We start from the raw sequence: 23,333 nt of genomic DNA, 5'->3' as shown, positions 1-23,333 counted from the left end.
AACAAACTGAGGAGTGAGAAAAGGATTTTAAAATTTGTAAAAAGTAACAACTTGTTCATTGCTCAATTTTGCTGAATTCAAAATTGTCTGTTGATACAACACTGGCTTTAATCGCTACCAATAATACACTTTTATACTTCCAAAAAGCCTGAATAGGAAAATAATTGAAACATTTAAATATTGAGACAATTTGGCTAGTTACTGCATCAAAAATAATAAATACAATTATAAACTTTATTAAACTTTTCAAGAGCAACATATGATAATTATAAAAAGGCACAGCAGTTTTAAAATATTTACCTATACACATAACGCACATTAATCAAACACAGGACGCTATGATGACATTAAAAATGAAAACAGATTAACAATATTTGAAGTGAGCCGCAATGCTCTAACACTCCAACCTTGCCATAAAACTTTCAACTCACTAGCATTCGGAGCTTCGTAAAACATTAAAAAATAATACATGCATATAACATTTTAAAAAAAGAAGACATATTTTTAACAACTCAAATAAATGCCCCTCAAGTGTAAGGTTTCTTTTATCAAGTCACATAGACCGATGACCTGTAATAAGTTGATATTTGGTATAGATTAGAAGTAATGAGACAATACTCAATTATCTTCTAAAAGTGAACATCATTCTCTTAAAGGTGTAGTTGCATCAAAAAGGTCGATTTAATGAAATTAAGACCCATAAAAGGCTAAAACATCAGCTACAATTTGATGCCATTTTTGTCTTTGTAGACCAACCCTGTGCAGTGATATATGCGTTTGAATGAGGCCCTCTTTTAAAAAGCTCATGTTCCAGCGGGTGCTTCTTTTGTGACGTCACTAGTGATACATCTGAAAAGAAACCACGATCGATAAATATAAGGTCGCTTCATTAGCCAATCATCAGCGCGAAATTTTTATATAGGTCGTAATAAATGTTATCACATGTAAAACGCATTGTCTGTGATCTCAAATTTAGGGATTTTACTCTATTATTAAATCACATGGACATCGATATTTACTAAATTAATTAACATCGTTACTTTAATTAATTACTCGATCGACACGTTTTATTGGCGAACAACATAATTAAAAAAATTGCTGTGAAGTTACTGCGAAGGTGACTCCGAGTTTTCTGGGCATCAGGTGGTTAAAGTTCTACAGAGGAAGATCGGAGAAGGGAGGTAAATTTATCTTTTACTTTGAGTCTCCTATAGAGTTTCCTGTTGAGTTTACATTCAGATTATATTTCCCTGTTTGAGGCTAAAATGTAATTTCCTGCGCGTGCGAGATCTGTATGTACAGTGAGTTCATGACGGCTTCTCTTTAATCCATAGCATCTAGCAATACAATGGCTTAGATTGATGAAGATACTAAAGGTAATATTTTAGTACTCATTAATACATGTACTAATTAATAAAATTATAACTTTTTGCTATCACTAATCATCATTTTATATTTTTTTATCGGTTCACCTAGCTGCAATGGTTCAAATTTTCTGTGGCAGTTTTATCTAGTAAATTAGATTTATGATTTGACTTTAGATGTTCACTTCTCACTTGTAGAAAGTGAAGAAAATCGATTGATCAATGCAAATCTTTAACTTCCAGAACCAGAGCTTCGAATCGTTGGCTTGGCGTACATATGCCTTAGTTGAACATTTATTTGTTTTGAAAATTACACTCGCAATCTATCTCCCTATCTAACTCCCAATTTGAAAGCTTTCAGTAGATACGCGTTAGAATGACATCTATGAATGACATATATTTATTGCATTTGTTTTACTGATTACAGGATGTTTATGTCGTCCCACCAGCCGAAGCAGCTTTGTCAGTGTGGAAACTGCCATAAATGGGAAAGAGAGACTTGAATGTGTGCTGCATAAACCATGATGTTTTGTTTGAGTTTGCTGCAGTAGATGAATTTGTCTTATTGTACCAGCTAAAACTACGTGAGTGGCCACGACTTGATATTTTTAATAAAAGCTTTATGCCGAGATGAAAATCTTTTTGCTTGTAAAAATTATATAATAAAATTATATTGTTGAAGATAATGCAAAACATGAATTGCAGAATATTGTAGTGAATTGGATACGGTATATGGATGTCCGCAGAACTGTGAATGTCCGGAGAATGTTAGTTCAAATCCAGTTTGCAGCAGATTTCTCATCCTTCAAACTCTATCCCTATGTATATTCTTTTCAAAGACGCAACTTGCTTATTTTACTTACGGTAGTAAGAAACTAGTTTTCGGTGTGGGCAATGATATACAGCCAAGCCCCAAGGATAGGCGACGGGCATAATGTGGGCGGGGCTTTTGGGAAGCTGTATATCGTTAGCGCGGGTAGCGGCGGAACTGTGCCGATACAAAGACCTTATTCTACCTAGTTTGCTTGACAGAATTACCGTAGACCGGTAGAATTGGTAGTCGGTACTCAAATGTTTACACAGCATTTGGAGAAAGTGGGTAAGACAAATTTTCAATTTTCGTTATTTGAGGCCTTTGAAACATTCATAATAATGTATCTGTAGCGGGATTTAAAATTTAATTCTAGCCAACATGAGCAAATACAAAATAAAATATATGCCAATAGAGCCGCGTAGGACGAGACTTTTATCGCAAATAGCCGATGTGAGTACGAGATATATTGACAGACAAATCACGCGTGACATCATTTTGGGCAAGTCTGGGCATGTTTTTTTTTGCCTGAGCGTTTTTACCGCGATCAGATTTTTTTGATTTTAATCTTCAAATATCTTGGCAATGAAATCGCCTAACACAACAAACAACATATCAACTGATAGAGGAAAAAAAATGCTTTCTTTTACGATCAACTCAAATTTGACGCAACCACATCTTTAAGGAAAAATGAGATGATGGTAGACACATTTTTGAACCTCACATGCCAGTCTTGTTCTGAATACTAATTATTTTAACATATTTTCATAGTAGGGTTTTTTTCCCAGTCATAGAGGATATGTTCCTAAAAAGTATGTCTCTTTTAACACTGGTACAAGTGAACAAAATTCAGTTCATAATAATATGAAAAAAATAGTAACAAATGTTTCCTTACAATGAAAAAGAGGCAGAGTTAGAATGAACTTAGAAAATCTTCTATGAACCATGACGACAAACTAGAATTTGCTGTGAATGTAGAGTGTAAGACACTGACTGATACGAATGATCTTTAAAGATTCCAATGAGCTCGCAACTAACGACTAAAACTCTAAAATGCTAATAAGTAGATCAAATAACAATTTTAACTAAACTTCATGCCCGAATAATTTGCAATCGCAAAAAGGCGATAGTGAGGTCATGTTTAAACTGGTTTTGCCAAAAGCTTATGTAAATTCAAGCAGTTCTTGACAAATTGAGATGCCTCATATTTATAGGGAATAACAGCTCAAAGTTTATCATCCTATTTACATCAGTTCAAATTCTTGGCAGATATTCTTGACGCATTTCAATTATTGGTTGAACAAAATCCTGTCTCAATAGCACAAACTAAAATTTTTAAAATTAGATATCATGAATTAGTATACCGACTGTTTTGGAGGTAAATATGAAGAAACACCAAAGACATGCCGATTTTATGGCATCTGCTACTAATGCAGTCAAACTTCAACTTACGATCGCCTTAGCATATAAATTCTATATACATGTACAATACAAAATTTGATCAAATAGTTTACATTTGAAGTATTTTTAACAATAACATTCAGAGTTTCTCAAAACATAACTGTTTTGTCAATCAGTACATATGCAATTCTACTGGACATAGTTTGGTTCTAAATCAGTCTTAAAATCACGAATCCTAAAGAAAGGAGCGTACATCGTAATGGGTGGGAAAAAGGCAGTATTAATTAAGATTAAAGCAAAAATTTAGATAAAAAAACACGAACCAACATCTGAGTCGATTCTGTCAAAAATCATAAAAGTCTCCTTGTAGATATAATGAGGAAAAAGAGAAAATGCTATGAATAACAGGAAGCTTATCACCATTGAACCCAAAACAAGTAAACATGGAAGATAATTGGATTTTTACGTAAAATAGGCTTTTTAGATTCACTTTTTAGCAGTTTTATGGATATTATGTATTTGTTCAAATGTTATTTGTAAATAATTACTTTAAGCATTTAACTTTAGGTTTTAAGGGTATAAACACATGAAGGTTTCAACATAAAATGAAAATGGTAAAAAAGATCAATTTTGTATGACGAGATTTGACAGTAGAGGATAAACTCTGTTCCATATTATGAAACTCTACAACATAACTTAATCAATTTCTGGTGCATACGTGGGTGGCAACTGCAGTACCCAGTCGTTCTAGAAACAAACCTTTTGGCCTAGCAGTATCCCCCTTAGGCAAGCTGTCCGACTTTGGCAACCGGTTCACAGGAAGGAAGAACTCGTGCATAATCTGACACTGCAAGAACTCTGGCTTCATTTTACAGAGATCTCTTCAATAAAGAGTCAGGTGTTACTGCGTGTAAATAATCTAAAATTCTTCTGCGTGAGTGCCTCAGAATTGCTAACAGACAACAAAGATCATAATAAGAAATTCATTTTGTTGTGTTCTTGAGTTGTGTTTCCTTGGCTAAAGAGCAAAAAGGTAAAAATTTTAAAGATGTGACAGAAGAATTTTAACAGCTGCATACAATAGTAACATCTCCATGCGGATCTGTGTGATAAAGCAAATTCTAGATTTGTATATGAGCGTGTCCATAAATAATAATTTGACTAATAATAATGATGGGACATTTTGTGATGTCACATCATTTACGAAAGTTGCACTTCACAGCTCCGAAACTACTATTTTAGAAGCAATAAATTTTATATTATCTGAAAGTCATGAAAATACTACATCAATTAATTCAAAGAATTTTATAATGGGAGCAAATTTGCATGTGTAGTGGCATCAAATAACTCTGAATGTCAAATTATTATTTATGGACATGCCCATATATCGTTTTTCCTATGAGCAATAGATTGTTAAAAGGCTGACAACTACGTATTTTAATTGCTCACTACACAATATTTCATATATGCATAATAAACTTGAAAAATTGGGATTTTTTATATTTTTAGTGTAACTAGAAAGGAAGGTTCTAAGTGTGCGATTTGAGTAACATTTATACAAGTTTGATACAATTATCCTCATATTGATACATCAGAGAGAAATACATTTCTAATTTCTTTACAATGCGCATCTGAAGAATTATGTAAAATGACATCACCCATATTGATATTATTAGTGATAAGATCTTTTGGGTGAATATGATGCTATTGTAAACCGTATTTTTCAAAAACTTCATACAACAAAAATGATGCAGAAACAGTGTCAGAAAAATACAATGTATATATATAATGTATACAGAAAAATTGTCCAGACTAGTGCTGCACAATATCTTTGCATATACATTTGATTATTTGGTCTCTAAATATATCGAATACTGAAAAATTGCGAAAATTGGAGTTGTCTTCTACCGATATATAGTGTTAAACTAACATGGACGATATTGACTGATATAGGTTGAAAAACTGGAGTTGTCCCATCTTTACAATAAGGAGAACGGACAACTCCAGTAATAAATGGATGACATAACGATAAAATATCGGCTTCGATATTCATATCGATTTGAAAACTGACCAAATATAAAATCATCCACTGAAATATATCGTCACATCGAATGATATCGCTTTATTGTGCAGCTCTAGTCCAGACCGTTAATTTTTTCTATTAGTTGAGTAGATACTCAGCTACGTAACAAGAACATAATTTCCATTGACCTGCATTACTCATACGCAGGCATGCTGAACTTTACTTCCTTCACACCTCCTTTGACAAATAGCAACTTACCATTTGAATAATGAAATCGTGCTATTATTCATGGTTGGAAGATATCATTAATTTTAGTTCGAGCTCATTGCAAACTGAGTCATGACTGCAGTCATAAATTATGCACTCCTCCCTATATAGCATTCTTGTACAAATGACTTGACAAAGAAAAATTTATTTAATGAAAAGTTAAATTCTACAGATAATTTCTTTGAACAGCAATTCTATGCAGCTAAAATGAAATCATCAATGCTTGACTTTCACATATATTAGCTAAGACTTGGTCTATTGTTGTTAACCACCACTTATTAGAATGGTGATGTCTTTCATGAAGAAATGACGTGAGACTAGAATAAGAATGTAGTAAAAGTAATGATGCTAACCTTATGTAGCGCTGTGCCATATCACTGCTATCATGGCCTGCAAAATAAACAATTCGTCTGTAATTGCTTCAACAGGTCACCGGATTTGCCTATTTCGAACTTAAATAATAACATTTTTCATGAACAGGCATATCGCAAGAGTGATTAAAAAGAAAACCCAAAACTAGTAAGACGTACCTTTGAGCAAAGGTATATTTTGTATGTGCTTTAGTGATTTCACGTCATCTGGAAATGCTGCAAGCATCTAGAATTGATGAAAGAGAAAACACATAATATAGATGTTACAGAGATTTATGGTACACATACTACCAGAAGTATAATATTGACTTAACACTGTACTTGACAAACACTTGAAGAGCAATATTTTAAACAATGTTTACTGAGGAACTGGAAATAAATCATCAGATTGCGACGCTCACATAATGCGTCCACTGCAGTTTGTGAAAGTTTTCCACCAGAAATGTACTATACCTCCACAAAATACAAGGTCAAAAAAAAACTTGTTTGATGGATGATCAAAAGACCCAGATTCAACTTTGTAAAAAATGAATACAATATTTTTTTACCAATCTGGCCCATGAGAGTAACGACTTGAAGATGAAAATTGATTTAACAGTTGATCAACTTGGACAGCACTAAAATAAATGGCAGAAGGAAGAAAGATTGAGAGGTACAGGATGAAGGAGGTAAATGTAAGCATATCATAGTAAAATACCGTAAAACCTGTATATGAATGCCACCTTTATTTGAACCCCCTCTTTTTTTGAGCCTCACTATGGGAGAAGGGTAGAAAAATAGAGCGCCACCATTTAATTGAAAGCCATTTTTATTTGAACATACGCCACTTCTATTTGACTGATACCATTTGACATTCTTCATCTTTACAAATCCATAGTAGGAAGTGATCAGTAGAAAAGTTTCCAAAAGACTATACTACTAATGAATCCATTACATTAATAACAATTAATTCGTTCGTTGTTTCTGTTCATATCAAAGTCCATTTTCCAACTCCCAAGTTTTTTCATTAAAAACTTTGATTACAACACCATAGATATAATTATTAACTGTATCAGGCTAATAGTAGTTACTTGTTTAATGCGGTATTGACACTTTGATGTATGTAAAAAGGTTTTCGCATTTACGATGAAAAATGTGCTATTACGTATTTTGAGGCTAAAATTTTGAGGCTATTTTGACATGCGGTTTCTCTTTAGTTGCATTAGAAGTTCAAAATGCGATGCAATTATGCGATGCATTCAAAATGGCATCGCATAAAAGTTTTGCTCCGCAAAAAAATTGTTTGTACGCTAATATCAATTAGCTCGGCTGTGCAGAAAACGGTTTGAGACTAGAAAACATCGTGGAAAGTATTGAACAGCCAGGAGAATAGGAAATGATTGCAAACGAAAACGACAATCAAAACGAAACTGGCCGAACAAATGATACTAACATTTTTGGTTTAAATAAAGGTTAATTCTGCTTCGAAATGTTAATTTTTGTTTTTGAATGTATTTTAATTATGGTTTGTTTGTGTCACTTGTTCTTGACTCTATATTTGTAGCATTTGATAGTTTATTATTACTATAAAACTATAAACTTGCAGATTTATAGCATATTATTTGATAGCATGACTGAGATATCCTGAACTCGGCTTACAATGGGTCTATGCTCGTTACTCCCGTTCTATTGCACATAAAAAGCCAATTTTGGCAGCAAACTAGCAAACGTATCGATGAATGCAATGAGCTTATATGCAACCTTGTTAAATATAGTTATAAAATTAAATTATGCCTTTAAATTTAAAATAAAAGAAAAAGCTTTAAAGCAACAAATTGAAACGCAGGCTATAAGATCATCGCAGGTTAATTGCAAGCAATAGATATCAACTGGTAGAGACATGTATCAGCTTCCTCGTGCATATCCATTTAAACCATAACTGTCACGAACAACTTTTATCGTATTTACTAGGTAAATCAGACACACTGATTCCGATTTTGTACTCAAAATAAAGATTAGTCCACAAACCTTCAAAGTCATTGAGGCTTTTTTAAAGCGTTTCAATATCCGTTTCGAAAACAACACGGCATTACAAGCTCCACCCATAAATATGTGACGAAACCTAGCTTTTTCAGGAACAGAAGTTAGGAATGTTTAGTCCGATTTAGAATAATAGAGATGGGTGTCTTAAAGCCCATTATTATCTAAATCCAGCCTGTAAAATAATTTCAGTTTTTATGAGCGGTATATAAACTATTTAAAATTGTTCGTAGCTTGTTACATGACATTTAAATGGGCTGAACGCAGAGAAAAACGAGCTCAAAAAGTGCGGTTTTATCACAAGCTAGCGTTGTTATTACGCTTTTTTAAATATGCAATGCTAAATACCCTACAGGATGAAAATATTCGTTGGTCATAAAAATTCGCGATTTCGCGAACAGTCAATCCCGCGAATTATTAAATTCAGTGAATAATTAGTTCTATTTTTAATCACAAGAGAGAATAACTACTGCATCAAATTAAAACTAGTCGCTAGCCTAGTTTTTAATGTAAATACTAAACGTAATTGAGTTCCAAAACATTTTTAAAATCATTGCCTGAGCTTTGAGCTAACACTATTGGCAATGCATCACATTTATTTACAAAATTATTCGAGGTTGTCACAAGATATGCAGAATGGCGTCATCGCGAAAATAGCCGCGAGGCAGAAGTACTAAACGTAGCTGAGTTCCAAAACTTCTTTAAAATCATCGCCAGGCTTCGAGCTTTATTGCCATTGCGTCAAACTTTACAAAATTATTCAAAGTTTTTACAAGTTATTCGGCATGGCTTCAGCATAGCAAAAAAGCTCTCCAAGTCTTTCTACATTAGAATCAACTTCATCAATCTCTAATACCGAAGTCAAGGACGATCATGATTCTGATCTGGACATTATGGTATGTATTTGATTTGCAGTGCAGATACGTTTTTCCATAATCAACTGCATTAGTTAATTCTTCTGTTTAAAAACTGATCGCTTTCATCAAATACTTCAGCTATTGTTTTTGTACTTCCTCAACACTCGTTAATATTTTTTCTTTTTTGTGTTTACTGCAGATTGAGAATGAAACAACCTACTCCGATTACGAAAACTAAAGACAAGTAGTAATATTCATCAAGGCAGGAATATTGGCAGAGAGGCAACCAGTCAACCTAGACCCCTTCATCGACAACAACTCCTTGATATCGCTGTAGCAAACATGATTAAATTATATATTTTATTTCATGTATAGATATATTATAATTTATTACAAACTTGAGTGTACAAATAAAATATTTCAAATACAAATAAAATTTTACAAACGATGAATGGAGTAAATATAAACAGTTTAGTCCATATGGCGGTTGTCTAGCAATAAAATCAAACTGGTATTCTGGTAAATGTGAATACTAGCGTGTAATGGTGCTTTCTGACTAGTTATTTTACTAATAGCAGATCTGTTGCTGTCACTGTCTTGGGTAGGTGTTGAAGGCGATTCTCTCGCTACTACATGGCTGGTAAGGAAGTTATCATCAGAACTCTCCTCGTGGCTTACTATTGCAAAGTTCTGCCGGTTGGCCAAAGATTTGTGCTCGTAAAGGCGTTTTTGTTCATTTTTTAAAACAGATATATTCTTCTCGTAAGTAGCTGCGGTCACTTCAACCTCAATTTCCAGACCTCCCTGAATGATTGGTGATCTTCTATGAATGACATCTACCACCCTTGCAATCATTGTTCTTCGGTGTATGATGAAAAATCTCTCTCCCACACTAAAACAAATAATGAAGCAGTAGGGATGGAAAAAAATACGGTAGTGTTGCGTTTTACCGAAGAACCAAAGTAAAATTCAACTAATTTAGTAAATGTAAAAACTCATTACTTACCGCAAGTTGTTGGCTTATCAAAGGCCTCCAAAGCGATGAATATTCGTGAAAACCTCTGGACGCAGCAAAAATTGTTTACCGTAGAATAGCATGATCGCCTCGCAGTTGTAAGCTAAATATAAACTGGAACACGCGGTGTGCGCAAGCGTAGTAATAACTATTACTAGCCGCAATAGAGTTAACTTTTCCTAGAGAGCGGCAGTTTTCAGCCGCGAATAAATTCATCCGCGAATATGCATGAAAAGACAATTTTCGCGAAATATAACTCCACGAATAAATTCATCCTGTAGGGTAGCTCATCTACCTTTCAGAAAAGACTGATTTTATTTTTAAGGCTGATTTTAGATATTAATGGATTTTAAAACACCCTTCTCTATTATTCTAAATCGGTCTAAACATCCTTACGTAACTTCTGTTCCTAAAAAGCTAGGTTACGTCAGGTATTTATGGGCGGAGCTTGTTATGCCGATTGTGTTGTTTTCGAGACTGATACTAAAACGCTATAAAAAAGCCTTCATTACTCTGAAAGTTAGTGGACTAATCTTTATTTTGAGTACAAATCGGAATCAGCATGTCTGATTTACCTAGTAAATACGATAAAAGTTGTTCGTGACAGTTATGGTTTAAAGATCTACAACAAGTTGTAGGTAAGTTAGCAAATTTCTTGAACCCAAAAGGGTTAATGTCGCACCGCCTGAAGGAGTGTGCAAAATATAGGCGACACTCGATTCGCCTGTGAATGGGTTAAGGTCCAAACACACTAGGCGATTTTATCGCGTGCGGCATGACGAGCGCGGAGATATCGCTGGCGTGTGCCTAAACACACTTGAGCGATTCACCACCAAACGATTACGTGGGCTCGCTCACAAACTGCCAATAAAATTCTGTATTATTAGTTTTTTCGAAGTTGTAAATAAATTTAGGTAAGTCAATATGGCTCCGTCTAGGCAACGACGTAAACAACTTCCGCTTTTGTTATTAGACCTATTTCACTTTCACGGATTGTACACTACAAGACATACGAAAAAACGATTTTTGGATTTTTAACAGTAATATTTTATTATTTTTATATATAAGTTACTTTATAGTAGTTTTTTATATTTAATATATTAAATATTTTCCATTCTCAAGATGGTCAATCTGCGCAACGATCGACTCCAAATGTTGATTTTTAACTGGTTATTTTTGTAATTTGTGTGTGTTATGTCGTACAGGACTGGGAGTGCTTTTATTAAACTTATGAACTCAGTGTTCGTCCTGATAATGTTTCAATCGTAACAAAATAGCAAAATGTTGCTGCTCCACATTAGTAAACATCGATAAGAAATAATTACCCGCCATAAAATTGCATTCTGGGAAAACCAACCGACCAAAATGCATCTCGCTAGTGATAAAGTTGTGACAGAGAAGGTCTAGCGTTGTCGCTCTGCATGAGCTCGCTGAGTGAGTTCTAGCGCAGATTAGCGCCACGCAACGCGATATCGCGCTAAATATCACCTAGTGTGTTTGCACCTTTAAATTTATTTTTTCAACATCCTGACAAGGTGTTTGAAAAATACAAAGTCACCCTTTATTTGAATGTCACCTCTAATAAAACGTCAATCTAAGGGAAGGGTTAAAAAATAGAGCACCATGGCATTCAAATAAGGGTTTTACTGTACCATAGTTCATATTTTATTGACTAGAGATTAAATTATATAGTTAAACATATACAGTTAATCCCTTCAGAGGGTTTTTATGTCAAAACAGTAGAATGACGGAGCAAGTATTTTCATACAAATACATTGTTTTTGCTTAATTAGTTCCAGAGCTCAAAAATGATTAATATGATTAATGAATTTAATGATTAATATTCTAGGTAACTACATATAGCAGTAAAATAAAACTCTTACACAAAACCAATTAAAAGTTAAATGTAAAAAAGCAACACCATGCGCATAAACCAAAACTAATGCAATAATAATCAACACAAAAATCATTTATTGTTTCTCTGTCTTAGGTAAATGTAGAGACAGATATGAAACTAGTCTAACTTTGTCTATGTTAATCCTAATTTAGCATGACAAAATATAAGTTATGCTAATATAAGTTATTTTTATATTTGATACATCATTTACATCATACCTCTAAGTATGATGTAAATGATGTATGACTTTCTATCTATTTTTCCTCACTGTCATTTTTTCCCATGATAATTATTAAACTATTTTCCGAAGCTGGAAGATGTTCGATCATGTTTGTCTATAAATTTTTGTTTAAATGATAAGAAAGCAGTTCCTTCTTCCTTTTTTCACCGAAGTTCTGTTTAATATTATTCGAAGGCCGTAGAAAATTTAAAACTGGCTGAAAAATTTAAATAAATAAAATTTTCGACCTTCAATACAAAATTTAGGCAAACACATGACTTCACATTCAAAGTGATTTATTACATTCGGTGTCATTGAAGCATTACAGTTCTGTGAACCAGTACATACATACATACAGTATATACCATTTCGTACATGTATACCATTCTTCTTCACATAGTTTGATATACGTATACTGTATATATATGTTAATGGGATCAAAGTCGAAGTGTGACAGTAATTGAAACGGATACACGTATATTATTTTATGTATTGATTAAAGTTAAATCAGCGACTTGTAATAAAACATACCTTCTCATGTAAATGCTTGATGTCTTTATGTGACTTTTCTATGAGTAATTGCTCGCAATTGTTATACCTCACCTACAGAAGTAGGTAATAATGTAGTCAAATGCAAGAAACATGTTTCTACAGGTTGAAGTGTGCATAATTAAAAGTGTGAACATAATTAAAATCCATCATAAAATGTTGGTAATGATTTAAACAGGCTGTTGTTAAATTCACCTCCATGCAACTTGCACTTGACCTCTTCAGGTCGATAAGCTGCAATAATACTGAGCGCCGTACTATTTGAAACGAGCCATGCCAATCAAACTCGAAAAGCACATGGCTTATGCCTATTCATCATATATAGAAAAATCGCTAACCTTAATTATAAAAAATTAATTTATAAAACAAGTACTAGTACAAACTAGGACTAGTACAAACAAGTACTAAGACATTAGTTACGAAGCAACAGTGGTAATGTTCCAAATTCAAGCGCTCTACTGAAACACCCGTGTGTACCAAAATAAAAGGCCCTTCACCAATTGAACTTCATTAGGAGATTGAAGCTTTAGTTATAAATTGTTTCAAGCAGCTACATATTATGTTTAAAGTTAGAATTTATATTAACATAATATGTGTTATGGTAGACATTACAATCACAGAAACAAACTCTGAGTGCTATACTTCCCTTGAGGCCTGGCTAAAAAGTGACGAAATGTGTCTTTTGCGTATCCAACATATCGGCAACATACCATCAATGCGTCATTTTAAAATGACACTTGTTCTACATTGGTAGAGATAAAACTGACTTATCTATGATTGGTTGAAATACTTTATTTTTAAGATGTCGATTCCATTCTATTCATCTTTCACTCAAGTTTGTTTTGTGTGAGATTGGCTTTCGAATGGTGATAACATCACAAACAATTATTTATGTGGCCAAAAATATTCTAGCTTGTAACATATTTTTATTAAAGTTACTAGTACATATTATAAATTTTTATGAAACATTGCAGATAATTATTTTGGTAATTAAAATCTATTGAAACTCTTTTTTTTTCTTTAGTCCAATTCATGGCATGAAGCTGAAGTACTTTTGTAATTGACTGTTTTTATTTCAAAGAGTAACTCGTTTTCCTCAAGCAAAAGATAGCAACGCAAATAGCTGTAAAAAGGTTATGGCTATCACATATAATTCAAATTATATAATAAATATGCTGATGATACTTCAATGATTGCGCTGGAAAATTCAGCAAGGACACCATGGCCTTCACACGGCCAAGGCCAGTCGTCTTCAGTCAATCTATTTGCCAACAATGAATCATTTAGTAGCGCAAATGTGTGGTGTTCATAATCACAGCAAATATTTACACAACATGTCAGCAATGCGTATCATGGGTATGTGTGTAGCCAGGCCTTTACTTGCATATTACCAAAGACAAGCATTTTACCTTACAAGAGATGTCCATAAAACCAAAACAAGCTAGTGCAGTCAATTTGAAACAGGAAAACCATTGGTTGAAAAGCTGAGTTATGCTCAACCTGTGAAAACATCTTTCATATTGTAACAGTGCTATTTAAACAGGCCTGCAGAACTCAAATAGTAACAATAGTTCTATCATGACAGCAATCTTATACAAGGAAAACGATGTTGCTATGGCTATTTGACACTTTTCAGTGATGCCGTTTTAAAAAAACATTAGTTGACCAAAGGTCGTATTTTAACAACGATATTTTCAACTTGCTGTTACAAGGACAAAAAATTTCCTAAAATTTTGCAGTAAATATTTATAGTTAAGCGTTGGCCATTAATGTGATGAAGAGTGTGACCAGTTGTGTGATGGAAATTTTATATTCTAGTGAGTATTTACATTAGAGCACATCACTCAAAAGGTTGAAAGCCAATACAAATAATACTGTTATAAGCATGTGGAAGCAACTGGCCATTTGTAGCAGTATAGTGATAGATGGAAACTGATATTTACTGCACAATACGACCAATGTTTCTATTATTAAAAGCGCCTTATGCTTTTTAGCTTTCGACTTCGTGAGATTAGCGCGAAGCATCTCAGACTAGGCCTACAATGCCACAGAATATAGTCTCATACCTATACATCTCTAAAAAGATAGGATGAGAGATATCATCGAACAGGTGATTCGCGTCATTGGCACAATGTGATAATAAGTGTAATATGGAAGTAGTATCTAACCCTACCTCTATTTTGTATATCAATTCAGATTTGCAGCTCCGTGTATTCACCAACTTCAAATCATTTATGTAATCTACAAGGGGTAAGCAAATAACATGAATAGTCAAGGGAAATCCCCCCTCGATCAATAGATTGGTATTTGTATTATGGCTCTGAGCCTACAGCTGATTAGCTTCTCTCTGTTGATTAGGCAGGTATAAAAGATCAGGCATGGGAATGTGACTCTATAAGTGACAAGCGCTGTTAAAAACAGCTGCACTGTGCTGAGCTACTAACGCTTATGATGTAACACATCAGCCAATGTCTACCCTTCGCACGTTGATGTTGTCTGAAAAACCTGAGACAGCCCTGAACACAGGTATTTTATGGGCAAGCTAATGCTTTGCTGTTTTTAGGCAGGACAGCAATACTGCACCTGTACTGATTTAATTTACTCATGTCCACCCTTCAATGTTTTCCACTATTTGATCAGAAGAGCGAAGAGGGATTCATAAGCCTGCTCAATAACCCTAGCATCAGTGTGCAGCCATTTAAAAGATTTATTTGCAGGACTCTCTAAAGCTTCATTGCAACAGATTTGAATGGAAGAAAATTGTATCTCCTGTGCTTATATTGGTCACAGCAAGCAGTATTTTTGTGTTAGGGGATGATGTACATAAAATTCATATCATCAAGTTCGAAAAAACTTTCATAAATATTTTCAAATATGACTCGCCTGACCAACGAGACTGAGTCAAGTTGAAGGAGGATTTTGACTTGTAGTTACACTATTTTAAAGAGCTAGTTCATGATACCAAACTTACATTGCCAACATCTCTCAGGGTTGCGATCTGCAACTAGCAAAGAGTTTGATGCATAACGATTTTCAGAGGTAGGTCCATCTCGTCCACTGTCGGTGATGTGGCAACACCCCTTCAAATAGCAAAGAAAATGGCTAATAAACAAGTAATGATCAATTTCTCTATCACTGCCGGCCAAAACACATCAGCAATTGTATGACATAACTGTTCAGTATTAAGCAAATTTGTACAATTAAGCACCAGCAACTGTCAGGATATCGTAACAAAGTTTTATGGAAAAAAGAACATGAAAACAAATTAAAAATGTTTTTGCAAGATTAAAAAGCTAAAAGCTGTGTACACAATCCAAAAGAATGCAAGCTAGAATACAATAAAACATTACAACCCTAATTTTACAGTAAAATCAAGAAAGTACAAAACTTCACATATAGGAACTAACAACCAACATTCAAGCAGGTATATGTACCTCTGAAGATTCAGTTTGGCACTCGACATCTTTTCGGTCAGAGAAAAGATCATCAGCCGATGAGAGACCAAAGATCTTATTTATACCATCCAACTGTGACTTGAAAAGTTCACGTTGATGAAATGAAAAGGCTGGATGATGTATAGCAATGGCAAGCAAGAGACGAACATCTTCAATTAATTGTGTCTTCGCAAGTTCTGTATGTGATGATATAGACGCTAAGCGTGATTGCAAAGTTCTGTGAATCTCCATCATTATGTTGGAAGCTATATTTGAACAGGAAGCGTCTGAAGGTCTAGATCTAAGAAGGGCTATACCCATCACTAACTGTCTGAGATCATCTGTTTGGTCAAGGACACTCATATGAGACTGCAACATTCGTTCCTCTAGTTCTTTATAGTCACTTGTGGCGAAGTCATGCTCCTTAAGCACATGGTGTGAGCTTTTAGCACTCTGTTCCAAGCACGTTCCAAAAAACCTAATTTCCCATGGATTACAATAGCTAGTCAAAAGGGTGCAAAAAAAGTCGATACGATTTGATGAATCAAGGTTCCTGAACCAGCTGTAGACTTCCTCTTTACACCTCACCACCATGACTAGCACTGCCAAAACTTGTCACTGCACCAACGCTAAAGCATTGCTGTGTCTGAACTCTGTAAAAAAAAGTACACATTTTGACTTAAATTTGAGAACTTTACTCTTTATAAGAATAATAAGATGATTTATAAAAGCCAGGTAATTAAATATTGAAAGCATACACCAGTAAGCCAGGTAATTAAATATTGAAAGCATACACCAGTACAGTTAAGCTTACACAGGGCAAGGTTTTCGCACAACAATTAATGATAGGCAAAAACGGTCTAACAAGGAATTGTGTTTGGTTGACTATTGTCAGTTGAAGACAATAGCCCATCCTACAACTGAGACTTGTTAAAATACTGAAAATATTTTGACAAGTCCCTTATAAGACAAGTATATTTTCAATATATTGAAAACAACAGCGAGTCTTAAGATTATTTCGAAGTCAGAGTAGCATGAGAACATATAGTACATCAACTCCACCGACATATCTATCACCACTCTTTTACATCAAAACAGCATGAAAGCTAACTCATTTGAACTGAGGTGTATGTCAGGAAACAATGCAGAAAATGTTACCGATCAAACTTGAACAAGTTTCTAGGGGCTTTCTTTGTTGCAAAACTCTCTACTACGTTGAGGCACCAAAAAGCAAACTACTTGTTAAATCAAAACGCAGCTTTTGTATTAATAATTTGAATACTCTAATAAAATGTTCGGCGATTACCAGTTTTTGAATGGTACTTAATATTAGGTTTCTGAGGCTGCATATCGTGGGTGATGTCAAGCGGTCAGAAGTCATAAACAGACTGGCAAAAACATGATGTACACCAATAACTTTTCTCCAGAAAGATTACAAAAAAAATATTTTACCACCACCATTGTTTTTACCCCCCCCCCTTATTCTTGCACACAGTTTCTAAAAGCTGGATATCTGTCAACAGTTTTTCTTTAAAACTTGTAATAACTAGCCAATCCATCGACAGGACTAATGAACGTATTTATGCACACACGATTTAGTCACTCAATAGTATTTTAGCACAGTTAGGCCCATAAGGAATGCAGGAGCTCAAAAATCAAAGTAGTAAACGCTATAGAAATGAGCCCATAACTTAGAATATGATATTTCTGAAAGATTCAGTTGTAAAGCTTCCATATATATCACTAAATAATTAAAAAATAAAATATTCAAAAACATATTTTTTGAGCTTGATGTCCTGAATAGTGGTCTCTATCGACGAAGCGTACTTACATCACTTCACTTCTTATTTAATCGCCCATCACGTTCAGTGACATAATATGGTTAATATTTACCACTAAAATTGCTTCACGGCGATACTTGCAGGCCTAGCAGTAACGATGATATAGACCCAATATTTATGCTCACCGTCAAACAGTTATAGTTTAATCGAAGCGTACACACGATAGTTCCAATTCGTGGTAAACTAAAAGTGATGGGCAGTTCTCCAAGCTAAGAGCTATGCGCAATGTTCTTACTAAATAATTATATCAGATTTATTCACGCTAGCAACAGCAGCAGAACTAGTGCTATACCACGGTCATCCGGGCATTAATGCAGATGCGGAATGCAGCAAAGCGTTGAGCAATGATTAATTGGCGAAACTCGAATGACGCTAATTGGATAATATTTTATACTTTTTCCGGTATAAATATCGTTCATTATTGTGGTTATTATGACCGTTATATCACAATATTATCGCCATACTGTCACAAGATGTTTATTATTGTTGTGATGGTGTATGCAAATGAGATTTCAACTAGAAAAATAGATGGGGGCAAGGGAGAACCAAAATTTTGACTCATTAGTACGTATATAAATGAAAAGTTATTTTCATGAATTGAAAAGTATTAGTTTGTTATTCTGCTTTATTGGAAAAAATATTCTAAAATTATAGCATATTCCCGATAAAAAGCCTTTATTTGCAGGCAAGGTTATTTAAACAAAATGTAAATATAGTTAAATATCGTAGAAACTGCGAAGCAGAACCAACCAGGCATAGGGGCAGCAGGCCAACCCGAGACATGTCCGTAGAACCGAACAGCACGTTTGCCACCATACCTGCCAACTCTCACGCATTGGGCGTGAGGCTCACGCAATCACTCCAAAGAAAAAATGAAAATGCGTGAGATTTTTGCCCCAATTTCAAAAATTTTATATATGCTATCATTGATACATCAATTGCCCCAAAACCAAATCTCACGCATTGCCCCACTCTTGGGTTGGCAGGTCTGTTTGCCACCAACATGTGCTTATTGATGGAAAATATTAATAGTGGTTTGTAATGTTATGCGTTTTGTAGGCTCTATGATTGTGGTGGCAATTGTTAGATTGCAGACATTGCAGTGAGGGAATAACAGTTTGTATTGGTTGGCAAATTCATACTACAAAATAATACAGGAAACACACTAAACAGGGTGTGAGCAAAAACTAATTAAATATAAACATGAAACACAAAAAAATTACAAACTGTAAGATAGCAAACGTAAAAATCGTTGTTTGCAGGAAAGGAGGGATGAGGATGAGACTACGATCAAAAATGTCACATCTCCCCTTTTCTAGTCATACTGGTTGTTTGGTTGGCTCGACGGATAACGTATCGATCAGAACGTGTGGTCTTGACTGGTAGAGTCGACGTAATCGGTATACAGTTAGTAGATTGTTTGTTATAGATTGGTGGTTCTGGAGATCAGGCCTGTATTCACTGGTTGCAAGTTGGGGCGGCTAATGTTAGGCGACTAGTTATGAACACCTGGGGGATGGTTCAAGCCCCAACAGGTTTCTTTCATGTAGCGCTTCAGCCGGGCCTCTCATGTAAAGTTTTAAAAAATTTTATCCAAAAGTATCAACATTTTTCTATTTTTGAGATTTGTTTTGTTTTAGGTGATGTGACTGCCGGGACGTTTTTATATTAAAATAGGTAAAACTTGACCGCAGTTAAAACGCTCAGAAAAAAGACATCTTTTTTTAGCATTTTACCAAAGATCTTTTGCCGATTTTACTTTAAGTTCATCCAGAGGTTTCCACCACGGGCTAGCGGGCTCACGCACTCAAGGATTTTCGTCACGCACATACAAAACAAAACCAACAGGGTAGACCCACTTTTCGCGTTCTTCCGCACGAATATTCAAAAATACTAACATATATCAATTCTATCGCCAAACACAACCTACTAATGGATGAGCAACCTATTAATGTGTCCGAACACCTCATATAAAATAAGCCAACCAAGTTACATAATGGTTAATACCCATTTTATCTCTGGAAATATGCCTGCCCGCGGTTTTTGGCCAAGAATAACCAGGGTTCATTATACACCAAAATGTCTCTCACGGGTTCCGGAGGTAGTCCGTTATCTAACATTATCGGGTGGGTCCATTGTCCCCGTACCGAAACTTAAACTACGTTTAAGCCAATCAAATTCACGTGTTGAATAAATCATGAACACGTAAATGAACTACCACTCCACTACTATAACTAGCGCGTAGGTATTGTATGGTGTTGTGATTAGCTTACATTGTAGCTTCTATTCGGAGCAGGGTGTTTATATGGACGCTCAAACTTAATAAACAGAACGGGCTACCTCCAGAACCCATAAAAGACATTTTGGTGTATGATGAACCCTGGTTATTCTTGGCCAAAAACCGCGGGCAGGCATATTTTCAGAGATAAAATGGGTATTAACCATTATGTAACTTGGTTGGCTTATTTTATATAAGGTATTCGGATACATTAATAGGTTGCTCATCCATTAGTAGGTTGTGTTTGGCCGATAGAATTGACATGTGTTAGTATTTTTTAATATTCGTGCGGAAGACCGCGAAAAGTGGGTCTACCCTGTTGTTTTTGTTTTGTATGTGCGTGGCGAAAATCTTTGAGTGCATGACCCGGCTAGCCCGTGGTTTCCACGCTTTCGATGGGACATGGCCAAGCGGATGTTTGGTAAAACTTGACTTTTTGCAAACCTTTATAAAAGTCGTTAACAAGAATATTTTGCCGCTGATGATGATAATAACGACGACTAAGAACTACTAAAAGTTGATGATTGTCTCTATGGCTTGGAATAAAGTGATATTCTACAGCGATAAAAACCGTCTCCATAGCTGTTGGGCAAATAACTGTTCGAGTAAATGATGTTGAGGTCGAGTTATCTGAAGCATAGGAACGGACTAAGTTCGTTCCCAGTTAGTCCGTTCCCACGCAATGATAACTCAAGTCGAGTTATCGTTGCGTGTGAACGGACTAAACAAATCCGTTCGAGTTAAGTTACATTTTATCTAAGGGCGAGTTATCCGAGTTTAACTGTACTTAGCCGCGAAAAATTCCTAAAAAGTTGGGGCCGGCCAGCCGCCCAGGGAATACAGGCCTGCTGGAGATGCAATCACTGGTTGTAGATTGGTTGTTTGGTTCGGATGTGGATGATTGTTCATTGTTTGATTGTTTGGCCTCTGGTGTTGGTATGGTTGAACTTATCATAGGACGAGTGTCTCTCTATCTATCGACTGATCTTGAAGGTACACCTAGAAGCTGCGCTCTTGTTCTGCGGACAGCGTTACCATCTAGTGTTCCGATGATATACGAACTATCAGTTCATATATCATATCCGATAACCTGTCTTTGTTTGATAACCTGTGCTTGTCTACCATAACCTTTATCCTTCTGCATTCTAACTGTGGCACCAAATTGAAGACTCGGTAAAGTTTTGCAATTTATATTTCTGTAAGTGGCTTGCTTATTTCGACTTTCTCAGAAGTGGTCTTGCGATGGGTAAGAGTTGCCTGGCCCTTCTACTCATGTTACATTGAGCTGGTGAGCCGATTTCTCCTTTAAAGGATAGATCGGCTCACCAGCCCAATGTAACATAAGTAAACTGCTCTAAACTGCTCTTTCAGCCTGCCCATTCGCTTGGCTGTCGTGGGAACTAGTAACATTCTCCATGTTCCAATTCTTCGTCAACTCACGAAATTCATTAGAGGCTCATAAGTTCATTATGAGCTGTACTGGCGACCCGAACCTGGCAAAGTGGGCCTTCAGCTTGTCGATAACGGCTCCTGAAGTCGTTTGATAGAAGGTCGACTTCAATCTAGCTCAAAAATGAATCGACTATAACGAGATAGGATTTGTGATGCCATTTGAATAGATCCGTTGCTGTGATTGCAAATGGCTGACTGGGTACTGGATATGTGTTAACTGGAGTTTTCTGTTAGTGATTCCAAGTTGTCTAACATGTCTCGCAGTTTTAGATAAAGCTTTCCATCTTTGTTGACATATTAGGCCAATACATGATCTCACGGGCTTTTCTCCAGGTAGCCTCAATGCCTGAATGACTTTGATGGAGTAGTTTGAGATAGTTGTCTCGTAGAGCTTTCGGTACGACAATACATGTACCTTTATAGACGACACCTCCCTCATGAAGTGAAGTCCTGAATCAGCTTTTGGCCATCCAGCATCACAGTACTCCATAATCTTTCTGATTGTGGGATCGTTCTCTAAAATATGTTGTAATTCTGCTTGTTTTGAATCAGTAATTGACACGGAAAAGATCACTATACAATCGTCAACCTCAAATTCAGAGACATATGATTCCTGCAGATAAGCTCCCGATAGCAAGTCTGCTATGAGCATCGGAAGAGGTCACTATACACTTGTCAGCCTCAAATTCACAGTCGTATTATTCCAGCAGATAAGCTCTCAGTGGCAAGTCTGCTATGAACATGTCTTTTGTTGTACACCTGCTTGATGTTGGATTCTTGAATCTTTTGAATCATTCTCTGGAGCTGACGAAAGTGGTTTTTGTAGAATAGTTACCAGTAGTTTTTTGTCTGTTTCCACAGTCACTGCAGGGTTACCAAGGATGTAGTCCTTAAATTTATGACAATTAAAGACTACTGCCAGCATCGCTTTTTCAATGTGAGGGTGATGAGTTTCTGTCATAGCCCAGGTCATGTAGCTCACTGGTTTTTCTGACTGTAAGCACGAGCCTTCGAGGCATCACAGGTGAGAGTGACTGGCTTTCTCATGTCAAAATACTTTAGGTAAGCGGCATTGCTATTTTACGTTTGATGTTTTTTATGGCGTCGGAATAGTTGGCAGTTCATTGCCACTCTGTCTGCTTCTTTAGCAACTAGTTGAGAGGTGAAGCGATATCACTCAATTGAGGAATGAATTTCGCCAAGTGCTTAGTCATATCGAGGAATCTCAGCCACTCTTCCTTGTTACTAAGATCTGGAAGCGCTGATATCACTCTGACCTTCTCAGGATCAGGTTTGAGTCCTTCTTCTGAAAGCATATGTCCTATGTAGATCACCTGGGAATGTCTATACACACATTTCCGGGCAGACAGCTTCAGGTTGATCCTCTTGCATCCCTACAGGACTGTTTTTAAGTGTACATCATGTTCCAATTTTTTGGTTCCATACACATGAATGTCATTACACATGACACAGCACAGGTGTCCTTCTAGTAGTTGCTCAATGGCTTTCTGATACACCTCACTTGATGAGCATA

At 35.6% G+C, this 23,333-nt stretch overlaps 1 protein-coding gene across 1 annotated transcript in view; it reads right to left on the bottom strand.

Annotated features, from left to right (window-relative positions):
• Positions 1 to 18,320, bottom strand: part of LOC137399591 (zinc finger CCHC domain-containing protein 2-like) — a 37,293-nt gene extending 18,973 nt beyond the window's left edge. The window contains exons 1-8 of the mRNA XM_068085773.1: positions 18,195 to 18,320; positions 16,229 to 16,881; positions 15,766 to 15,874; positions 14,968 to 15,035; positions 12,777 to 12,848; positions 6,397 to 6,463; positions 6,220 to 6,256; positions 4,336 to 4,457 (exon numbers count right to left, since the gene is read on the bottom strand). Coding sequence (XP_067941874.1) covers positions 4,336 to 4,457; positions 6,220 to 6,256; positions 6,397 to 6,463; positions 12,777 to 12,848; positions 14,968 to 15,035; positions 15,766 to 15,874; positions 16,229 to 16,822 — 1,069 coding nt within the window. The 5' untranslated portion in view covers positions 16,823 to 16,881; positions 18,195 to 18,320. The remainder of the gene's footprint in view (positions 1 to 4,335; positions 4,458 to 6,219; positions 6,257 to 6,396; positions 6,464 to 12,776; positions 12,849 to 14,967; positions 15,036 to 15,765; positions 15,875 to 16,228; positions 16,882 to 18,194) is intronic.
• Between the last annotated feature and the right edge of the window lie 5,013 nt (positions 18,321 to 23,333).

Source organism: Watersipora subatra, chromosome 1, assembly GCF_963576615.1.
Source record: "Watersipora subatra chromosome 1, tzWatSuba1.1, whole genome shotgun sequence".
Lineage (NCBI taxonomy): Eukaryota > Metazoa > Bryozoa > Gymnolaemata > Cheilostomatida > Watersiporidae > Watersipora > Watersipora subatra.
This window is presented reverse-complemented; position numbering and strand designations above follow the sequence as displayed.